The sequence below is a fragment of the Budorcas taxicolor genome, chromosome 18 (assembly GCF_023091745.1).
Source record: "Budorcas taxicolor isolate Tak-1 chromosome 18, Takin1.1, whole genome shotgun sequence".
NCBI classification, from domain to species: Eukaryota; Metazoa; Chordata; class Mammalia; order Artiodactyla; family Bovidae; genus Budorcas; species Budorcas taxicolor.
This window is the reverse complement of record NC_068927.1, coordinates 12,212,976-12,233,643: the sequence shown is the minus strand read 5'-3', so window position 1 is coordinate 12,233,643 and position 20,668 is coordinate 12,212,976. Positions and strand designations below refer to the sequence as shown.

General features: G+C 51.4%; 1 protein-coding gene across 1 annotated transcript; it reads right to left on the bottom strand.

Moving 5' to 3' along the window:
- Positions 1-25: 25 nt before the first annotated feature.
- DNAAF1 (dynein axonemal assembly factor 1) lies at positions 26-20,567 on the bottom strand. Its single transcript, XM_052656596.1, has 12 exons — positions 20,444-20,567; positions 18,205-18,340; positions 17,654-17,745; positions 15,586-15,807; positions 14,170-14,336; positions 9,750-9,871; positions 6,263-6,429; positions 5,050-5,304; positions 3,841-3,950; positions 2,110-2,166; positions 890-1,265; positions 26-132 (listed from the first exon to the last, which is right to left on the bottom strand). Exons 1-12 carry the CDS (start codon positions 20,565-20,567, stop codon positions 26-28), a joined length of 1,935 nt encoding a protein of 644 aa, XP_052512556.1.
- Between the last annotated feature and the right edge of the window lie 101 nt (positions 20,568-20,668).

Genomic DNA, 20,668 nt, shown 5'->3' with positions numbered 1-20,668 from the left:
TGCCCACTGGTACAAGAGCAGAGGCTCAGTCCAGGCCAAATTCAATGTCCTCCCGGTCTTCTCCTGCCTCGGACCCCAGGCGCTCCACGGGTTCCACCTCAGGTTGGACTTGATCCTTCTCAGGGCCGTTTCCTACAGAGTTAGGCAAGGGGTGGCTCAGTGTTCTGGGGAAGTGTGGTCAGCCCTCACCCCTTCCCGTGTGCCGGCCTCGAGATGGCCACACAGCGTGGGTCAGAGTGGGGATCGTCTGTGCCAAGGGCTCCCCGTGTTGGGTTCGCAGTTGGGGAGCATAGTCTCGGAACACGGAGCTACCCCCGTGTGCTTGTGAGTAGCAGGCACTAACCAGCCGCCCCAATGGTGCCTCTCTCTAGTCATGGGCACAAGCCCCCAAGCTGGCGGGCCAAGTGGTGTGTGGCGAGTGGCTTCTCCTGCCCTGCCCACTGGGCACTGTGGGTGCTGCCCACACCTGCCGCAACTCCCTTCCCAGCTGGCATGTCACCTGTGCCATTCTGGGCATCCATGTGTGTAGCACCACCCTTGGGCCAGCTGCTGCCCTGGTCTCATCCCGTGTGATGAGACTGTGGTGTCACGGGTCCCCTCCTTCCTTGATCGGGAAGGGCCGAGCCTGGAGGTGGTGGGGGAAGAGGGCAGCCTGGCAGCTCCTCAGCTCTCTGGCCAGTAATACTGCAAGTCACCCAGGTGGGAACACGCTCTAGCGGCCTCCACAGTCTCTGGAGAGGCTGTGAATGACCCGCCACCACCACTGAGAACATGGGATCCTGACGACAAAGGCCCAGGTGGCCACTGCTCTGGGCTTGGGTGGTCCACTGTCTGTTTCCCCACCGAGAAGCTTTCGGCCCCTGTGACCTTGAAGGTCAGGGGACGTTACCTGGAGTGGGGGCTGGAAGCAGGTCCCCATCGCCGTCCTCAGTGTGTGGGGCAGGCACGGCTTCCCCCTTGCAGACTGGGGGCAGGGGTGGCAGTCCTGAGGGTTCCTCGTCATCACCCAGCTCCTGAATCAGCGGGCAAGGGACCTCGCTCGCTCTCCTTTGGGTTTCCAGGTCCCTCTCTGGTGCCACTTTAAGTATGTCTGTGAAGGGCATCTCAGTCTCCACCCTCCAGGAGGTATCCTTGGGGACTGCAAATATACTGGAAAGCGTGTCCGAGGATGTGTTTTCCAGCGCTAGGAGTGAGATGTCGTCCACATCAGGCTCGCTGGCGTCGTTCAGGCTCGAGACGGCTGTAATCTTTGGAAAGCACTGCTCCTGTTTAAAGGAAAAGACATGTTGAGCCATGCTGTTTTCACAGTAGCGTCCCTAAAGTGCATGCTGCTAATTCTGCATTTCTGTCCGTCACACTCTGGCACCACACCAGGACAGCCCCTGGGGAACACAGGTGGTCGTGAGCCGAGGTGGTCGTGAGCCCTGTGGCCAGGTCTCCACTGGCTCCCCCTCCTCCCTCGGGTCTCCATGGGGCACGGGCCCACCCTCTCTGCTCCTGCTGCACCACCCCCGACCTGGGTCCTGAACCAGGCATCTGTGAGCCTGGGCCCCTGGTGGGCTGCGCCTGCACCGGCTACCTAGCCCTGCATTGGTGGTCAGGCTCCCAAAGAACTGGGTTCTGTGTCTGTGTCCTTGCTGTGATCACTGGCTCCCGCCCTGAGATTACGCCCCAGACTTCTCTCTCTCCTTCAGGCCCCGAGGGGCTCTGGTGATGCTGGGGGGAGGATCAGGTCACCTCAGGAGACATCCACGTCGAGCCCCTGCCCTCTCCTCCCTGCTCTCTCCTTTCCCTGCCCGGGTGTCACTGTCGTACCGGCATTCGCTAGATGAACACACAGACACGTCAAGGACAGAAGAAAGTCCAGGTAATGATGTACAGCACATGGTTATTAAAGATCAGTGATAAAAGATCTGTTCCCAAAAACCCCCCCAAGTGGCTAATTGTAGAACCCAGAGAAGGGGGCAGCAGTAAACCTTTCCTGAGGCTGAGGTAAAGGTCCTGGGTGTGTGAGGCATCAGGCAGGGCCTGCAACTCCCCGACATACTTGGTCATCCACGGGGCTGGGAGAGGAGGGAAGTGGAAACGCGGGGACGCAGGTGAGCTCACCCTATCCCGGTCGCCCAGAGATTCGCCGGCATTCACATCTTCCAAGTCGGGCAGGTCCTGGAAGAGGAAGTGACCCTGGTCAGCGGGAGGGTGCGCTCTCAGCATCCAGTCCTCAGAAGAGACGGGGCCACCCCACCAACCAACCACAGAGTGCGGAGGGGCCCACGGAGCAACCAACACACTCGAGCCATGTATGCACGCAGCACACTCGTGCACACTCAAGCCACATGTACACACATACATGTGGCCACTCGAGCCGCGTGTACAGGCAGCACACACACTCCAGGTAACACTCCAGGTACCAGTGGCCACTCCAGCTTCCTGGATCTGGTCAGTGAAAGAGCTTTGTAAGGTGTGATGTGTTTCAAAAATTTCCACCTCATTCTCCACTTCACTTTGGTATCATCCAGTTCATCTAGGGGGGAACTGTACCTCCTACGTACAAATAGGGTCCCGAGGACCCTACCTGGCACAAAGTGAGTCTCTTTCGAACCTTTCGCAAAACTGGGGTGGGGAGGCAGCGCTTTTCTGTTCTGTGTCTTGGGGTATCTTCATCTGTAGCACCCCAACCTGCATGTGAGGCAGTCAGATGCCTGGACTCCAGAGCCAGACTGCCTGGATTGCTGTTCCTGCTCCACCATTGTCTGGCTGGGTAGCCTTGGGCAAGGTGCTCTACTCTTTGTTTCTCAGTTTCCCCGTCTGTAAAATGGGGATGATAACCTACCTCTTAAGAGTTACTGGAAGGGTTAAATCAGTTGATACAAGAGGTATTTAAAGTGGTGCCGGACAAAAAGGAAGAACAGTCAGTGTTCGCGTAGCATCGGGGTCCTGTATATGGTTGGTTCTCACACGTTAGGGCTGAAGCGCCCACTTCTGTTATATCTATATTAGACCCACTCAGAAAACGGGAAACGCCACGCTGAATGCTGACTGCTTAGCTGAACCTTTCCGAGCCACGTGAAGTTGTAAAGTTGGGAGTGAAACACGAGTGTAGCAGTTTGTGAAGGAAGCGGGCAGAGGGCAGGCAAAGCCACGCAACACAGTCTGAATGGAAGGAGCTCGCTTGTGGGTAGAGAGGTGGCTCTCCTCTGTGGAAGCAGGGTGCAAACCTAAAGATGGGGGGGCCAGCCCCTACTCCTCACCCCCCTAAAGCACAGTGCCTGGGGGTCGTGCCAAACGTGCATATCCCTACGGATGCATTCTCGTGGGCACAGCGTGGAAGGCTGTCGTCAGAGTGGACAGGCTGCAGGGAGGAGGGCCATTCCCAAGGATGTGATCGGGCCCAAGGTCAGGCGGCACCCCTGAATCAGCCCTGGAGGACAGGATGCAGGACAGGCCAGGAAGATGGGCAGCTGTCCCCAAAGCATGCAAGCCTCTGCTGATTAAGTGTAGCTTTCCCAGCAGTTCCGTCTATGGCCAGAAGGAGCTGCTGAGAGGGTAACTTCTCATGGGGAAATGCATCAGGAGTTTCGTAGACAGAGTTCAAGGGGTTCGTCTGGCCAGCGCTCTCAGTCTTGAAGGTGCACAGGCATGGATTCCCCACTGCCTGCCCCCAGGAGAGCTTATTGACTGCAGGTGCTGAGCGCTGGGTCTGGGTGGCACCTCCACGGGAGGCCATGCGGGCCAGCCCACGGGCCCCACTGAACTCAGGATTCGGAAGGTTTGTGTCTGATCAGACACCAACAGCAGCTATGCCGTGCGTGCTTCTCTGCAGGTGCAAGGGCTACGTACGTCGATGAAGAGCTGCTCCTTCGTCTCCAGTCTTGTGGCCTCCAGATTTTCAGCTCCATCGGGCTCTGTGCCTGATGCACTTTCAGTGGCCACAGTTTGGGGAGCCAATTCTAAGGACAACAGAGTTACAGTAATCTTGGAGTCTGTTTCATACACGGCAGTCAGACGGGCAATTGCGGTTAGGGTGGATTCCAAGAGAAAGGACAGAACCCTCGGGTCTGAAGACCTCTAGCCCTTGTGACAAGAGCTGAGGAAAAGGTTATGTGTGGAAGGGAAGGGAGAGAGCACCCTCTTTCTACAGCCTGGAGATGGAAGTTCCAGCCAAGAGTCTATGCAGAACATGCAGGAACCTTGGAAAAAGCATGATCGCTTGACTAGGAGATGAAGAAAGGCCATGGCGTTAGCGGGCAAGTTTCACAGCTCCTCCTGCTGCGAGAGTGTCAAGGAGACCCACGACGTCCTTGCAGGGTTGCCCAGGGAATGTGGGGTCCAGACAGGGCTCCTCTCTTCCCCCTAGTCCCCTCCTGATCCCGCCCACTGCTTCCTCTCCAGCCTCGGTCATCAGAGATGAGCGGCCCCGCTCTGCTCAAGTCACGCCAGTCCACTGTCCACCTTGGGGACTGACTAGGCCCAGTTTGACTCAAGAGCCACAGTGGGGCACCCAATTAGAATGAAACAAGCAAGTGGATTTAGAAAACTTAGTGTCAAAAAGAGGAACCTATCTCATGAATAAATTCATGTTGACTTAAATTACATTCTAGGTGTGTGTGCTCAGTCGCTAACTGGAGTCTGACTCTTTGTGACCCCATGGACTGTAGCCTGCCAGGCTCCTCTGTCCATGGGATTCTCCAGCCAAGAATACTGGAGGGGGTTGCCATGTCCTCCTCCAGGGAATTTTCCCAACCCAGGGATCAAACCGGCGTCTCTTGTATTGGCAGGCAGATTTTTTTTTTACCACTGCGTCACCTGAGAAGACATATTTTAGGTGTTCTGGGTTTGATAAAATATACTGTTAGTGTCTTGCCCATTTCTTTGAACCACGCTGGACCAGATGCTGGAGACGCAGTCTGGGCTCCGCTCGTGGTCCTGTTGTGAGGTGGCATGTGTACATCACTTTACAGACCGAGCGGTCAGGGTGGAAGGCAGTCCGGGGCCCCTAGTTGGGAGCTGCCCCAGGTATAATGCACCTGTGCTTCCTCGACCACCTACCTGCCCAGGCAGCTCTGGGGCTCGCTGGCAGGGCCTCAGGGGGGAGCACCCCTGTCGGCTCCCCGACATCCAGAGGCAGCTCCTCCAGGAGGCTCGGCTCTTCTGGCTTCTCCGGGAACAGCTCATCCTTGGCCTCGAAGCTCTCCTTGACAAACTGCTCTATCTTCTGCCTCGTTTCTTTCTTTTCCTGAGGCTCTTCCTCTCCTTCCACTTCGGCGTCCACGTCCGCAGCACCGGCTGGCGTGGTCTCCTCCCCTGAGCACAAGTCCACAGGTGAGTGGGGATGGTCCTAGGAGGGTGGGCAGCGAAGGCCGAGGGTGGGCAGTGGGGACCTGCGGCAGGACGGTCACCAGGGTGCTGGATAAACAGGCTGCACAGCCACTGGGGGGATGCCCAGCAGGTGCAGTGCCCGCACAGGCCCCGGGAAGACTGTACCGGGTGCTCTTAGGAGATGCGGGCTGAGGGACTGGGCTTAGGGCCACGATGTTTGCCCTGGCTTTCCAGCAGGTCAGCAGGTCAGGAACGTGTGTGTGCGCACACGTGTGCCAAAATGTTAATCAACAGCCGACGTGAGGAGAGGGCACAGGTGTTCATTTGACCACTGAACAATGTCCGAATTAAACGCTGGAAAAGGGGGGGAAATGCAAACTGCAGGAGAATGTCCATTTTATGGGAATGTGAGTGGGCAGAGAGCAACAGAGCTGTGCCACTTTCTTCTATTAAAAAAAGGTATGCACCACACTCATAGGAAAAGCCAGGAAGTGCTCACACTGGATGTTGAGCAGTTCTTGCTGCAATTCTGTGATGACCCTTGCTTGTCTGTGTTTTCTATGGGTAGTGTAGTCACGGTTTATAATTAGGGGAAAAACACTGTCATTTAAAAGTACACACGGAGGACTTCCTTGGTGGTCCAGTGGTTAAGATGCCTTGCTTCCACTGCAGGGGGTGCAGGTTCGATCCCTGGTCAGGGAACTAAGATCTCGCAAGCCAAAAAAAAAGAAGGAAGGTACACACAGAGCCCCTGACTCTTTCCTCTTGCATGTAGGAAGAGGACAGGGTTCTTACTTATTAATGTGTCTTGAGCACTGTCCTCAAGTGAGGTCGAGGGCAGATGGATCCGTAGGCCTGTGAGCAAAGCGTTCCTGCCCTCGCCCCCCACCCCAGGATGACTCTCAGTGCAGCTCGGGGGCCCTCCTGTGTCTCGGGCTCACACCTCGCTCCTGGCTCGCTCTCTGCCGCTTCCTCTCCTCCGCCTGGCGCCTGATGGCCGCCAAGGCCTCGATGCTGTCCGTGATCTTCTTCCGCTCTCTCATCTCCCACTGCTGTCTCTCCTCCTTCTCCGCCGCGTACCCTCCCCTGGCCCAGGCCTCTGCGCAAGCTCTGTTTAGGAGGATTAAAAACAAAAAATAAACCCCAGACCTCAGAAGTCAGGGGTTGGTGGGAGGGAGCTGGTCTGAACTGTCACAGGTTAACAGTAAATCCAAAACATATACTCTCTGACCAAACTTGCTCTTTTTCCCCAAAATCAAACTAAAGGCACAGAGGGCATGTGACTGTAAGGAGACACACTAACGCAGGCACAGTTTCATCTTGAAAGTTCTAGTGGTTTGCAAAGCCTGTGTCAAAAGGTCAAAAGCACACCTGACAAAAGCAAAGAAAAATAGAGAAAGTGAACGCCACCAAAATTAAAAAGGGGTGTCATGTAAAGAATCCCGTAAAAAAAGAACCCACAGAAAGTGAGAAAACAGCTGCAAATCAGATACTTGACTACAAGTTGTATCTAGACTACATGAAGACCTATTACGGCTCACACAAAGTCAACACAACCTGAAGGTGGGCAAAGGTTAAAGGAAACTGCACTGGGGGAAAACACTCGGAAGAAAGTTAACCACTAGATGGCTTGTTATCTGAAACATACAAAGTGTTTTTAAAGTGGCCAAAGAACTGGACCCCTCACCAAGAAGTTGGGTAGAAAATAAGCTCATTGTTGGGTGACATCAGGAGAGTGCAAACCTAACCACTTGACACCCAATGGAACGGCTAAAATCCAGAGCGCTGACAACACCAAAGGCCGGGAGGATGTGGGGTGACAGGAGTGCTCCTTCAGGGCTGGTGGGAATGCAAAATGGAGCAGCCACTTCACGAGACAGTTTGCCAATTCCAAAGCAAAGATCATCTTACCGTAAAATCCAGCAATCGTGCTCCCAAGTATTTACTCAAATGAGTTGAGAACAAATGTCCGCACACACACACACACACACCTGCATACAAATATTGATAGCAGCACTGTTCACGACAGCCAAATAGTGGAAGCGACCCTAAATGTCCCTCAACTGATAAAACATGGCCTTCCCAAACGGGAGATTATTTCACAGAGTTATTTTGGAAGCTTTTACTGACACAGGCTGCAATGTGGGTGAACCTTAAAAATATGCTCAGTGGAAGAAGCCGGTCACAAAAGACCACGTATCGTGTGACTTCATCTATATGAAACGTCCTGAGTAGGCAAATCCATATCGGCTCAGTGGTAGATCTGAGCCTGCCAACGCAGGAGACACAAGAGACATGAGTTTGATCCCCGAGTTGGGAAGATCCCCTGGAGGAGGAAATGGCAACTCCCATACTCGTGCCTGAAAAATTCCATGGACAGATAAGCCTGGTGGGCTATAGTCCATGGGGTTGCAAAGAGTTGAACAGGACTCATCACACAGCACACAGCATATGCAATGTCCAGAGCAGTCTAATCCACAGAGATAGAAAGTAGCTTTGTGGTTGTTGGGGCTGTCAGAGGTGGGTTGGGGAATGACTGCTAATAAGTAAGGGTTACTTTGGGGAGTGATAAAAATATTCTAGAATTGATTGTGGGGGTGGTTGGACAACTCTGAATATACTGAAAAACCATTGAACTGTACACTTGAAGTGAGCAAACTGTTCCAGGGGCCAGAGATAAGTAGGTTAACATAAGAGATGACATGGCTTGCTCTACTAGACCAGCCCTTTTACGGGGAAAGAGACTCTAAAAGAGGAAACAGGTATGTCAGAGGCAGATGTGTCCTACAAAAAGAAATCAGGCTAAAGAGACACTAGATGGAAGAGGCAAAGGTGTGGCTTAGATAGGTGGCTGGTCATGGAGATCTTCAGAAGGTGACAGGTGAACAAACCCCTGTGAAGATCATCCCAGGTTGAGAGAAGGTCAAGGACCCAGTGCGGAACAGCTGGAGAGTGCTGAAATGAGGCTTCAAACCCAAGTGAAACCAGCTTTTGAAGAGGAGTCCTGCTATATCGTCCATGGCAGGGCTCTCTCTGCAAAGGGCCCAGCTCTTACACATTCCTGGGGGTCGCGCTGCCCCAGGGTGCAGCAGGGAGATCACATTCCCTGCACCGCCTCCCGCCCCACCCCAGGACAGCCGAGAGCTCCCATTGGTTCCCTCCTGCTTGAGTCCCACGTGATACTAACAGATACACACAAAGACCTCGAGGTCGGTTTTGTCTCCACTTTCCGGAGACAACCTGAGGCTTAGGAGGTTGGCAAACTTGACTAGGGGCATAGGACCCGCAGCTGCAGAGCTGGGCTTTGCGGTCCGCCCCCAGGCCCTGCACGCCCGCTGTCTGCCTTAATGCCCAGGGCTGGGTGCCAGGGAGCTGGGAGCATCTTGGCCCGACTGCGCACAAGCAGGGATCCTGGCTGTCTCACCTGGTCCGTGTGGAGGCAATCCCTTTGAAAATTGTGTTAGTTTGATTAAAATTTGGGAGTTCAAGTGTATTTTTAAATGTCGGGTAATTCCAAGCTTCAGACTGCACTTCCTTTCAGGCCATCCCAGTTACTGAGGTTTTATTCTAAGCTGGAATGAATAGCAGCCTCAATCAAAAGGTAAATAAAAAAACCCAGATCAAAGCAGTGATGCTACACATGGCAGCCCCAGGTTCAATATTCTTGATATGCAAAGAGCTCTTAATGAAACAGAGCTTTCCTGGTGGCTCACACAGTAAAGAATCTGCCTGCAATGCAGGAGACCCAGGTTTAATCCCTGGATTGGGAAGATCCCCTGGAGAAGGAAATGGCAACCCACTCCAGTATTCTTGCCTGGGAAATCTCATGGACAGAGAAGCCTGGCGGGCTTCAGTCATGGGTCGTAAAGAGTCAGAAACGATTGAGCAATTATCACTTATGAATCAATAAGAAAAATCTACCCAAAAGGAAATTGGAAAGAGGTCATGAATGCAATATTCACAGAGGAGGAAACTTTAAATGTCCAACAAAGGTGGTAAAAACGATGAACTTCATTTGTCACCCAAAAATGCAAATGACGTACTATCTTCACTCATCAATTAACCTGGCTACATTTTTTTTTTTTAACATGGCTGTGTCTGGGAAAGTTATAAATGATACAAACATTCTAGAAACTATAAGTGCCTTTTAAACTACAGGATTCCACCCTAAGGAAATAACTAGCCATGGGATCAGGACTTCATATAGAAGGATAGTTATCAAAGGGTTATGAAAAAACCCAGGAATAAGCGCTCAAAACAGGGAATTTCCTATTATAAACAGTCATGTAAGCCATTAAACTTCCCTCACTGGAATACATAACAGAGGTGTGGGAATGCTCAAAAATCAGAAAATTAAAAAAAAAACTTACCTGTTGAGCATGCTCAACTGCTACATAGTGTTGTTATTAAAAGGCTTTTCGCTCCCTTACCTGTCCTTGGGAAAAACTGGTCTGTCATCCAGGTATGTTAAGTGTTTTAGCCGGACGGTGAGTGTCCTTCGGTAGTTGGGGATGTTCTTAATCACCGGGTTCCCCATCAGATTCAGCACACGCTGGAAGCACAGAGGCAGAACCTCATTAGGCACTGAGAAAAAGATGCAGTTAAAACATATCTCTTGCACGTTGTGCTGAGAAGAAATACAAAGACAGGGAGTGTCGACGTGAAATCCTGAGGACAGTCTCAGAGAAGCCGGGGCTGTCGCTGTTCCTGTGCCACTCAGCATGCCATCAGAACCGTCCTGAGAATCGGGTATCCCTTTTTCTACTTGAACTTGAACTCGCACTGTCCTTCCAGAACAGTGCTGGAAAACCCTCCTGGAGCCTTTCCCGAGGGCGGTGATTTTGCTCACCCAGTCTCTTTTGCTGGAACTAATCTCTGATTGATCGCTTTTCTGTCCTTCCAGGACCTGTTTTAAGAAAATGCACACAGCGGCTGGACAGATAAGAGACGGTGACCAAGGGGACAGGATGCAGAGCGCCCTCTCAGGTACCCCAAAGCCCCTTCTTGCCAGGCTTACAGGTCTCCTGGATGTCAAGCCGGGACCAGAAGAGGGACAGCAACAGAGCAGTGCCGTTCCCCCGTCCTTAAATCCTGTCACCTCCTCTCCGGGGGCTGGGGGCGGGGGGAGCGGATCCATCAAGGTGACATGTGGGTGAAGCATTTAAAATGGGTTTGCCTAAACTGGTGAAATGGTTTTTATATCTAAAGCACTTTTTGTTGTTGGAGAAAATGAATATATTGTGAACTGGTTACTTAAGCATTTTCCAAACTCCATTCTCATCTGGCCATCATGGTTCTTGTCACAGGTTCAAGTGGCCTGTCCTGTAGGGCTGGGTGTGGGGAGCAGTGTGCCCCGGGGTGGGCACATGTGTGTGTGGGGAATGCAGAACCCGCCAGAAAACCACCCCGCGACAGATGCCTGCAGCAAACTCTTCTGCTGCAATCCTAACCCCAGCGCCTCAAAATGTGACTGCACCTGGAGACAGGGTCTTAGAAGAGGTGATCAAGATTAAATGATGTCACTAGGGTGAGCCCTGATCCCATAGGTCCTTGTACAAAGAGGAGATTGGGAGACAGGCTGTGAAGGCCACCTGAGGACTCGGGGAGAAGATGACTGTCTACACGCCAACGAGGGAGGCCTCAGGAGAAAGCAAGCCTGCCCCACACCTTGATTTAGGATTTCTAGTCTCTGGAATCATGAGAAAATAAATTTCTATTGTTTAAAACACCAACCTGGTACCTTGTTATGACAGCCAGGCCCCTCAGAAAAGTATTAGTATTCAGCATGGTATTATCATGCCACATGCTGGTGGCTATGTGAATGTTAAACTAGTTCTTGATGCCAGTCTGCTCTGGAGATTACTCCTGAACTATGCTTTCCTAATATCAATAACCTCAGATATGCAGATGACACCACCTTTATGACAGACAGTGAAGAAGAACTAAAGAGCCTCTTGATGAAAGTGAAAGAGGAGAGTGAGAAAACTGGCTTAAAACCCAACATTCAGAAAACTAAGATCATGGCATCTGGTCCCATCACTTCATGGCAAATAGATGGGGAAACAATGGAAACAGTGACAGACTTTATTTTGGGGGGCTCCAAAATTACTGCAGATGGTGACTGCAGCCACGAAATTAAAAGACGCTTGCTCTCTGGAAGAAAAGTTATGACCAACGTAGACAGCACATTAAAAAGCAGAGACATGACTTTGCCAACAAAGGTCCATCTAGTCAAAGCTATGGTTTTTCCAGTGGTCATGTATGGATGTGACAGTTGGACTACAAAGAAGGTTGGACGCCGAAGAACTGATGCTTTTGAACTGTCGTGTTGGAAAAGACTCTTGAGATTCCCTTGGACTGCAAGGAGATCCAACCAGTCCATCCTAAAGGATATTAGTCCTGAATATTCATTGGAAGGACTGAGGCTGAAGCTGAAACTCCAATACTTTGGCCACCTGATGCGAAGAACTGACTCACTGGAAAGGACCATGATGCTGGGAAAGATTGAAGGCAGGAGGAGGAGGAGACGACAGAGGATGAGATGGTTGGATGGCATCACTGACTCAATGGACATGAATTTGAGTAAACTCCTGGAGTTGGTGATGGATAGGGAGGCCTGGCGTGCTGCAGTCCATGGGGTCACAAAGAGTCAGACATGACTGAGTGACTGAACTCAACTGAACTGATGCTTTCCTTACTGTTTTCTTCTAAATGGATTCACTTTTCCCTTGCTTACCCAGGCCCTAAGCAGGAAACAATGAACTGAGGGTTTCCGTGTGCTATTTGGAAAATATTTTTTTCCTAGTACACATGACAATACATACACACTGAAAAGCAAGGAAATTGTCCCAGGCCGCTGGAGTTGAGGCCAGAAGATACAGGAGCTGCCTGCAGGGGTCGCCACGGACTAGAAGATGGGGGCACTCAAGCACCGCGAATTAAAATGACAGAAAGGTTAAGTCACTCCAAATACTGCGTCTTTAAATCTATCTGTCCACAGTGATAAAGAAAAACCCTTCACTGTCATCTTTAGGGGTCCCTAGGTTCTGGATCCATTTCTCTGAAAACTGATCCATAAAAAGAAAAACAAAGACGCCTTCATCCCAGTGTTTTCTGCATACACTTTACATTAGGGATGTAAATTGTTCATGAGCAAAAGTGCTCTTTGTGGAAGCACTGCTGCTAAGAAAGGCAGAAGGAATAAGAGAATTAGAATATGATCCCTGAGTGACTGCTAATGAACTCACACAGCGAGGCAGTGTGCCTGGGAGCTGTTGGAACAGTTGGGGGAAGGGAGGCCAAGTGCTGGATCAGACTGAAGCCGGATCAGACTGGCAGCAGTCAGACCCACTAGTGACACTTAAAGTCGCAACAAGAGGCAACCAGGTGTTACGCTTGCCCTTACTGATGCCACAGCTGACCCCAGGGTTATATTCTGAGCCTGGATCTGACCAGGCCTCTGTCTCCATCATCATTTTACAGGAGATACTGGAGACAGCAGAACATGTTAGACCACACCATGAGGATGCAGTTGACTGAATCCAGGGTGTGGCTGACATCCAGAGGGACCCGGTTTCTTCAGCAGATTCTTGGCAGGGTGGTGGGGGGGAGAGGAAGAGACAAGTGGGGAGGGCTGTGATGAGATGCATAATCCAAATACAATGTGTGGGTCTGGTTTGGATTGGTAAAATCTGATGGTCTTAAAGCTCAACATTTAGAAAACTAAGATCATGGCATCTGGTCCCATCACTTCATGGCAAATAGATGGAGAAACAGTGGAAACAGTGAGAGACTATTATTTTGGGCTCCAAAATCACTGCAGATGGTGACTGCAGTACTCCTTGGAGGTAAAGTTATGAGCAACCTAGCATATTAAAAAGCAGAGACATCACTTTGCCAACAAAGATCCGTCTAGTCAAGGCTATGGTTTTCCCAGTGGTCATGTATGGATGTGAGTGCTGGACTATAAAATAGTCTGACAGCTGAAGAATTGATGCTTTCAAACTGTGGTGTTGGAGAATACTCTTGAGAGTCCCTTGGACTGCAAGGAGATCCAACCAGTCCATCCTAAAGGAGATCAGTCCTGGGTGTTCATTGGAGGGACTGATGTTGAAGCTGAAACTCCAGTACTTTGTCCATCTCATGCGAAAAGCTGACTCATTTGAAAAGACCCGGATTCTGGGAAATATTGAAGGTGGGAGAAGGGGATGACAGAGGATGAGATGGTTGGATGACATCACTGACTCAATGGACATGAGTTTGGGTAAACTCCAGGAGCTGGTGATGGACAGGGAAGCGTGGCATGCTGTGGTCTGTGGGGTTGCAAAGAGTCAGACACGACTGGGCGACTGAACTGAACTGAATCCAATGGTCAAAACACATGCTTGAGGCAAATGGAGAAAACTGAACATAGACTGGGTATTAACTGTCATTCCGATACTATTTTAGGTATAATAACAGTACTGTAATGATGCTTTTTAAAAAGTCGTTATCTGTCAGGAATACACACTGAAATTGTAGGTGAAATGACAGAGCATTTGGCATTTAAAACACAGCAGCTAAAAATAGAGGGGAAAAGTGTGATGGGTGTTCAGAAGGCGGGGAGAAAGGAAGAGGGGAGGGAGGGAGGGGAGAAGAAAAGAGACTTGCTGCCTACGGAACACAAGGCGACACTTGTGTGCGGGGGCGTGTCCCCACCCCCACTCCGCACCGCGCGGCGTGCAGGACCTTCCCTGACCAGGGACTGAACCCAGGCCCCTGCCCTGGAAGCTCGGGGCCACAACCACTGGGCCACCAGGAAAGTCTCCAGTGTGCGTGCTTCTTTCTGCTTTTTGTTTGTTTGTTTTTTACCAAGTCAGGCATGCTCTCGAGAACGCTCAGGATCCTGGGGTCGCTCAGCTTGTTGTGGGAAAGGTCAAGGACGCAGAGTCTGGCACACTCCCTGAGATGCTGAATGTCCTCCACGGTCTCTAAGTGGTTGTGCGCCATCTGGAGTGTGTTCAGGACTGGCAGGCAGGCTGGAAGGGGGAGTGGACAGAGGTGAGCGACCTGGGCAGCAAAGAGAATCTTAAGACTCTCCTGCAGGGGACAGCGGTGGACACGGGTTTAGAGAACAACACCACCAACACCACCCCCCAAATCACCCCCCACCACCCCCCAACCCCCACCCCAACCACCAACCACCACCCTCAACCCACCACCAACCCCACCACCAACCACCAACCATCGACGACCACTGGCACCCACCACCCCCTCACCCCCACCACCCACCACCCCCACCCCCACCCACCAACCCCTCCCACCAACCCCAACCCCCACCCCCACCACCCACCACCACCACCACCCACCACCAACAACCACCACCACCAACAACCACCAACCACCACCCAACACCCCCACCCCCACCCCCACCAACCACCACCACCACCAACCACCATCCCCACCCACCACCACCCACCACCATCCGCACCCCCACACCCCCACCCAAACAACCCCCACCCCCACCACCAACCACCACCAACAACCACCATCACCACCACCAACCACCACCCAACACCCCCACCCCTACCCCTACCCACCACCACCCCCCCACGCACCCCCACCACCAAAAACCAGCCACCACCCCCACCCCCACACCCACCCACCCCCACCCAGCACCCCCAACCCCCACCATGCACTACCACTGCGCACCACCACCAACCACCACCAACAACCACCAACCACCACCCAACACCCCCATCCCCACCCCCACCACCAACCACCACCAACAACCACCACCCAACACCCAACACCCCCACCCCTACCCCCACCCACCACCACCCCCACGCACCCCCACCACCAACCACCAGCCACCACCCCCACCCACCACCCTCACCACCAACCACCACCAACAACCACCACCCACACCCACCACCTCTCCCACCCCCAAGCCCACCCCCACCCACCACCCCCCCACCTACAAGCCCATCCCCAACACCAAACACCACCCCCAACCCCACCACCAACCACCAACCCCACCTCCAAGCCCACCCCCAACACCAACCCCACCCACCACCCACCCCCACCCCCACTGCCCCCCCACCACCCCCACCCCCACCCACCACCCCCCCACCACCCCCACCCCCACCCACCACCCCCCCACCCCCACCCACCACCCCCACCACCACCACCCATCACCCCCTCACACCCCAACCCACCATCACCACCACCACCATCACCACTACCACCACCGCCACCACCGCCGCCGCTGCGGCAGGTCTTTCTTACAGAGGTTTTCGATGGTCTTAATGTAGTTGTTGCTGATGTTGAGAGCATCCAGTTTCTGCAGAGGTTCTAGGTTCTCAATCTTATGGAGCAAGTTCACTTGTAAGAAGAGGCAGCGCAGTTCCGTCTGGGCCTCGAGGTTCTCGATTTTCTGGATGCCATTGCACTCCAGCCAGAGGCAGCGCAGCCCTGTGTACTCTTCCAGGTTCTCGATGCGGTCAAAGCCTGGCAGGAAGGAAGGGGGTATTTGTTGGGCTCCCACACACATAGAGGCACAGGTCTCACCCTCTTTTATGCCTACTTGCCTTGGAGAAGGAAATGGCAACCCAGTCCAGTATTCTTGCGTGGAGAATCCAATGGACAGAGGAGCCTGGTGGCTAGGGTCCATGGGGTCACAAACAGTCAGACACGACTAATGCGACTCAGCACGCAGGCACACACGGCCAGCATCCACACATCCCTCCTCAGGCACACCGCCGCCTCTTTGAGAATACCCCGTCCTGATCCTTGCCCTATGGCTCTCTGCAGGGAGCTGGTCGTGCTGAGCCATGTGGGGCCAACCTTCGGAGCCCTGCGGAGCTTTGGCTGGCTCTACTGGAAAGAGGCAACTTTCTGCGAGAATTGCCAACCTGGTAGGGTGGAGCCTAACTTCCCTTCTCGCTTGGGAGTAGGTGGGAGTGAGGCAGCTGCCCTGCCTGAAATGAATGAGCACAAGGGAACGCAGGGCTTCAGAAGGGGGACAGGCAGCCTCGTGACCCATGCGGTGAGAAAATCCAGCAGTACCTGAAGCCAGTGCAAACTTCGGGTCTTGCTTTCTGGTATGGCTCAGTTTTATGAGCCACGTTTAAGGAGAGGAAAACCAACATTTTTGTTTCCTTGAGTAACTCGTTATAGATTTGTACTTCACAGTTCATCTGCTGTTGCCAAATGTTTTGAAAGTCATTTGGTTGCCTGAAAAGTTTTAACCAGAAGTTTGTGTTTTGTTTTAAAAAATATATTTTATTTGGCTGTGCTGGGTCCTAGCTGTGGCATGTTCAGGGATCTAGTTCCCTGACCAGGGGTCAGACCCAGGTGCCCTGTGTTGAGAGTGCAGGACGTTAGCCATTGGACCACCAAGGAAGTCCCAAACCCAAAGTTTTGATGAAAAAAGGGTGAAAGCAACGGTGAGGAAGAACCACCCGACTAACCCATTCCCAGGTGTCGACCCTCCCAAATAGTATCAGATAATAATTTCTTAAGTTGGTAGGCGTGGGGTTAATTTGCTAGGCAGCAATAGATAATATAGGCACCTCTCAGTCGTCCTCTTCTTCCCACCTCTTAAATACGGGTCCCCTGGGGTCTGCCCTCCTGTGTCATCTCATCACTGCTACACCTAGACACTGAGTGGAGGATTTGGCGGGGGGCAAGATGGATGTGAGAAGACCAGCTAGGGGTCCTTCCCCACCTTTAAAGGATATTGCAGCTGGAGCCCTCCATGAATCTCCCTGGCACAGTGTGAATCTCCTCATGGCAGCCGACCTGTCCCCCAAGACACCAAGAGCATCCTCAGCATATCCATCTTTGTATCTCCAGCACTGCGCCCTGTGCCGGCCCACAGAAGGCTCTCAGTAAACATTTACTGGATAAAGGACCATGTGGATGGCCCAATGAAGCAGGCTGACCGTCCCAAATTCAGCATCAACTGGGAGTTATGGCTCTGCTTTGTCACTGCGAGGAAGAGCCCTGTCTATGAACCTGAACTTAAGTTGACGTGTGACCATTGGACACCACCACAGTCCTTCACAATGTGTCCCTCCCAACTGCAGAGTATTTACAAGTAGTTAGCGGTCTGGGAAACTATGAGTCCTTTAGCAAATACAAATAAAAGATGCCAGTATGTTTCCCCGGAACTCATATAAACTCTAGTCATGTAAGACTCTTCCAAGAAATGTTATTACTTTCCCATGCATCTCCACTAAACCTTGAAATTTCTGCTTAAATGTAAGAACTCTAGATGATCCCTGTGAGTAATTCCTTATACTGCTAGGGTCTTATCATCTGACACAAGGTACCTCCTCCACCCGATCCTTACCTTTATAGTGTAAATACAGCGTATCATTCAGTGCTGGGGTAATGTAAAGCTTGTGCTGCTTGCAAAGCTTTTGCAGAAACTTTTTAGTCATTCTGTCGAACGAAAACCATGAATGAGAAATTGATTTCAGTTTGTCAGCTGTAAGATATATCCCGTAAATTCTTTGCCACATCCATTCCGTCTCCAAATTCCACAACCTTCTGTATGCCCGATGACACTGCTTGCTTGGTTATAGCTTTCAGGGCCTCATCCAATATTGTGACTTTCAGCATTCTTAAAAATTGCAGTGTATGTTCTCATGGAAATACCTTTGTGTCATCAAGAACTCCTAATGTGTGCCTCTCTCCAGGTTTGGCATTAAAGTTTAATAGATTGCAGTTAGTTATACCTGACTCATAACTAACCATCCTGACTCTGTTACTAATCCTCAGACAAGGGGCTGTCTAGTTAATCTTCATGAGCCCCAATTTCCTTATCTGGACAAAAGGGTGATCATAACATCATAACATGTGTAAAAGTGTACGGAGAGTGGTGGCAGCATGCCCACGTACCTGGCGCCACGATCTTCCTTGTCGGCTGTTTGGTATGCTAAGCGACCATCTGACCAGCTGTCACCACTCTGCTTCTGCTCACTGAGGCAGGAAGTGTTTGAAGGACCCACACATGTTTCCTTAGGATCATTCATTTCTGTAAGATAAGAGATTGGTTCTGTAGAGAGCAAGACATGTATAAAAAAAAATTTCCCTCTACTTCAACTTGATGAATAATTGTCTGCCTTTAGTGTAGAATCAGTACTATTTAAATGTATCACAATTTTTAAAGCATTGTTAAGGATTATGAGAATTTCACTTCTAGGCAGATCTTTGAAAAAACCTCTTGTACAGATGGACAAGCGGATGTGTGCAAACATACTCACTTTTGCATCATTTGTAATAGCTAAAACCAGTGAACAATGCAAATGTCCATTCACAGGGACGGGTTAAATAAAGCAATGGGTCATTATTCTGCCTTGCAATAGAATGCACAGATAGGGAAAGAGAGAGACAGACATGACTGAAAGAACCCACACAAAATTCTAGAGGAGGGGAAAATGGAATGGGACTAGAAATAGTGGTGGGGTAGGGAGAAAACATCAAATCTATCTGAAATGTTCTCTTTATCTTTAGAAATATTTATTTGCGCTGGATCTTAGCTGTGGCATGTGAGATCTTCAATCTTTATTGTGCCAGGTGGGATCTTTAGTTGTGGTATTGTGAGATTCAGTTTTCTGACCAGGGATTGAACCCGCTCCCTGTGTTGGGAGCGTGGAGCCAGTGGACCACCAGGAAAGTCCCCCAGTGCATTTAATCTTAAGGGCTGTTTGCTGCTGCTCTCTGGGTGTCCCTATGGACTCTCTAGAGATTAAACATTCTGCGTGTGGGACTGTGTCTTACAGTTCCCCATTTCCCACTGCATACAGTGCTCAGCTGCAAGAGGCACCAGATGATGGTTTAGGGTAATAAAGAATGTGTATGAGTGTGAAAGTCACTCAGTCGTGTCTGACTCTTTGCGACCCCACGGACTATACAGTCCATGGAATTCTCCAAGCCAGAATACTGGAGTGGGTAGCCTTTCTCTTCTCCAGGAGATCTTCCCAACCCAGGGATCAAACCCAGGTCTCCCGCATTGCAGGTGGATTCTTTACCAGTTGAGCTACAAAGGAAGCCCAATAAAGAATAGGTGCTCAATATACATAATAATTGATTGGTTATATTAATACCAAAACTACCATTTATTACTGACCCACTGTATGCAAGTCACTCTAATTGTAACTATCCCGGCTTGCGGAAGATGAGACTGCCCTAGAGAGAGGTTAAGCTCTGGGCAAACCGCCATAAGACTGGCAAGTTGCAGAGGGGTAGTGTGAACCCAGAGTAACTTGCTCCAAACGTATGTGTGTCCATAGCACAACATGGCTTCCCTATAGCAACTCATACAGGGCTTGCCTGGACAGTCATTGCTTACAACTGTTGGCTGGGTTCAAAGAATGAAACACAAATCAAGCAGTTTCTTTATCAGTCCCTAAAAGGTTTCCCTTATGATTGAAGCCAAGCAACAGGAGAGGCTATCTTCTAAGCCTGTTCAGGAAAACTTTGGTGAGGAGTCACCAGGTGATCCCAGAAACACCAGCTCGTCACTCACTCTGTCCACCAATCAGGCACTGGACTGGACACTGCCAGCTCATTTGGGGTGTCTGCCCTGACATAGCTTGCCATCCAGAGGGAGAGAGAGCCTTTGATCTTACATAGTGAAGGCAATGAAGGGATACATTCAAAAGCTGGGCTGTGAGGGGAATGGTTTCTTGGGTGAGGGCTTGGGCTCTTGGCGTCAGACTGTCCAAGCGTAAGTCTGTTCTACCATTGACTGGCTGAGGGTAATCTGTTTGGAGCAAGTTCTTTAACTTCTTTAAGTTCCAGGTAAATTATCTGTGTGACCTGGCAAGAGGAGTGCTACCACAGAGGGCTGGCCTATGGTTGGAATGTGGTGAGTGCATGGTACACAACCTTCAGTAAGTGTGGGCCGCTGCTGTTATTATTTTTTGGCCGCGTCTTGTGCCATGCAGGATCTTAGTTCCCCGATCAGGGATGGAAACCCATGCCACCAACAGTGGAAGCTTGGAGTCTTAACCACTGGACCGCCAGGGAAGACCCTGTTATTATTATTACAGTTACTGCTGGCTGTGAAGACCAGGTATGTGGTGCTGGGCGCAGCCCGTCGCCCCCCTCTCCTCCCTGGGGCGGTGGTCGGCACCTTCCTTGCGGCCACCTTCGCCTGCGTTCCCGTGGTCACCAGCCGACTCCTCCACACCAGGCTCCTGCGCGCAATCTTGCTCCGCTATCCCGTCCGTCACAGGCTCTGAGGCCTCGGGGTGCATGTTTATTTCGGAAACACCGAACACCCCGTAGCAGTGGGAGCCGGGTTCTGCGGGATCGCTACGGCCCCTAGCCCAGAAGGCCACCGGAGCCCGCGTCGTTG

Excerpts from the sequence above, each read along its gene's own strand:
- DNAAF1 (XM_052656596.1), bottom strand. The coding sequence starts at position 20,567 with ATGCACCCCGAGGCCTCAGAGCCTGTGACGGACGGGATAGCGGAGCAA. Across the intron at positions 6,430-9,749 it reads CCAGTTTTTCCCAAGGACAG|AGCTTGCGCAGAGGCCTGGG; the intron begins GTAAGGGAGCGA and ends CCTCCTAAACAG. Across the intron at positions 3,951-5,049 it reads CCCCAGAGCTGCCTGGGCAG|AATTGGCTCCCCAAACTGTG; the intron begins GTAGGTGGTCGA and ends TGTTGTCCTTAG.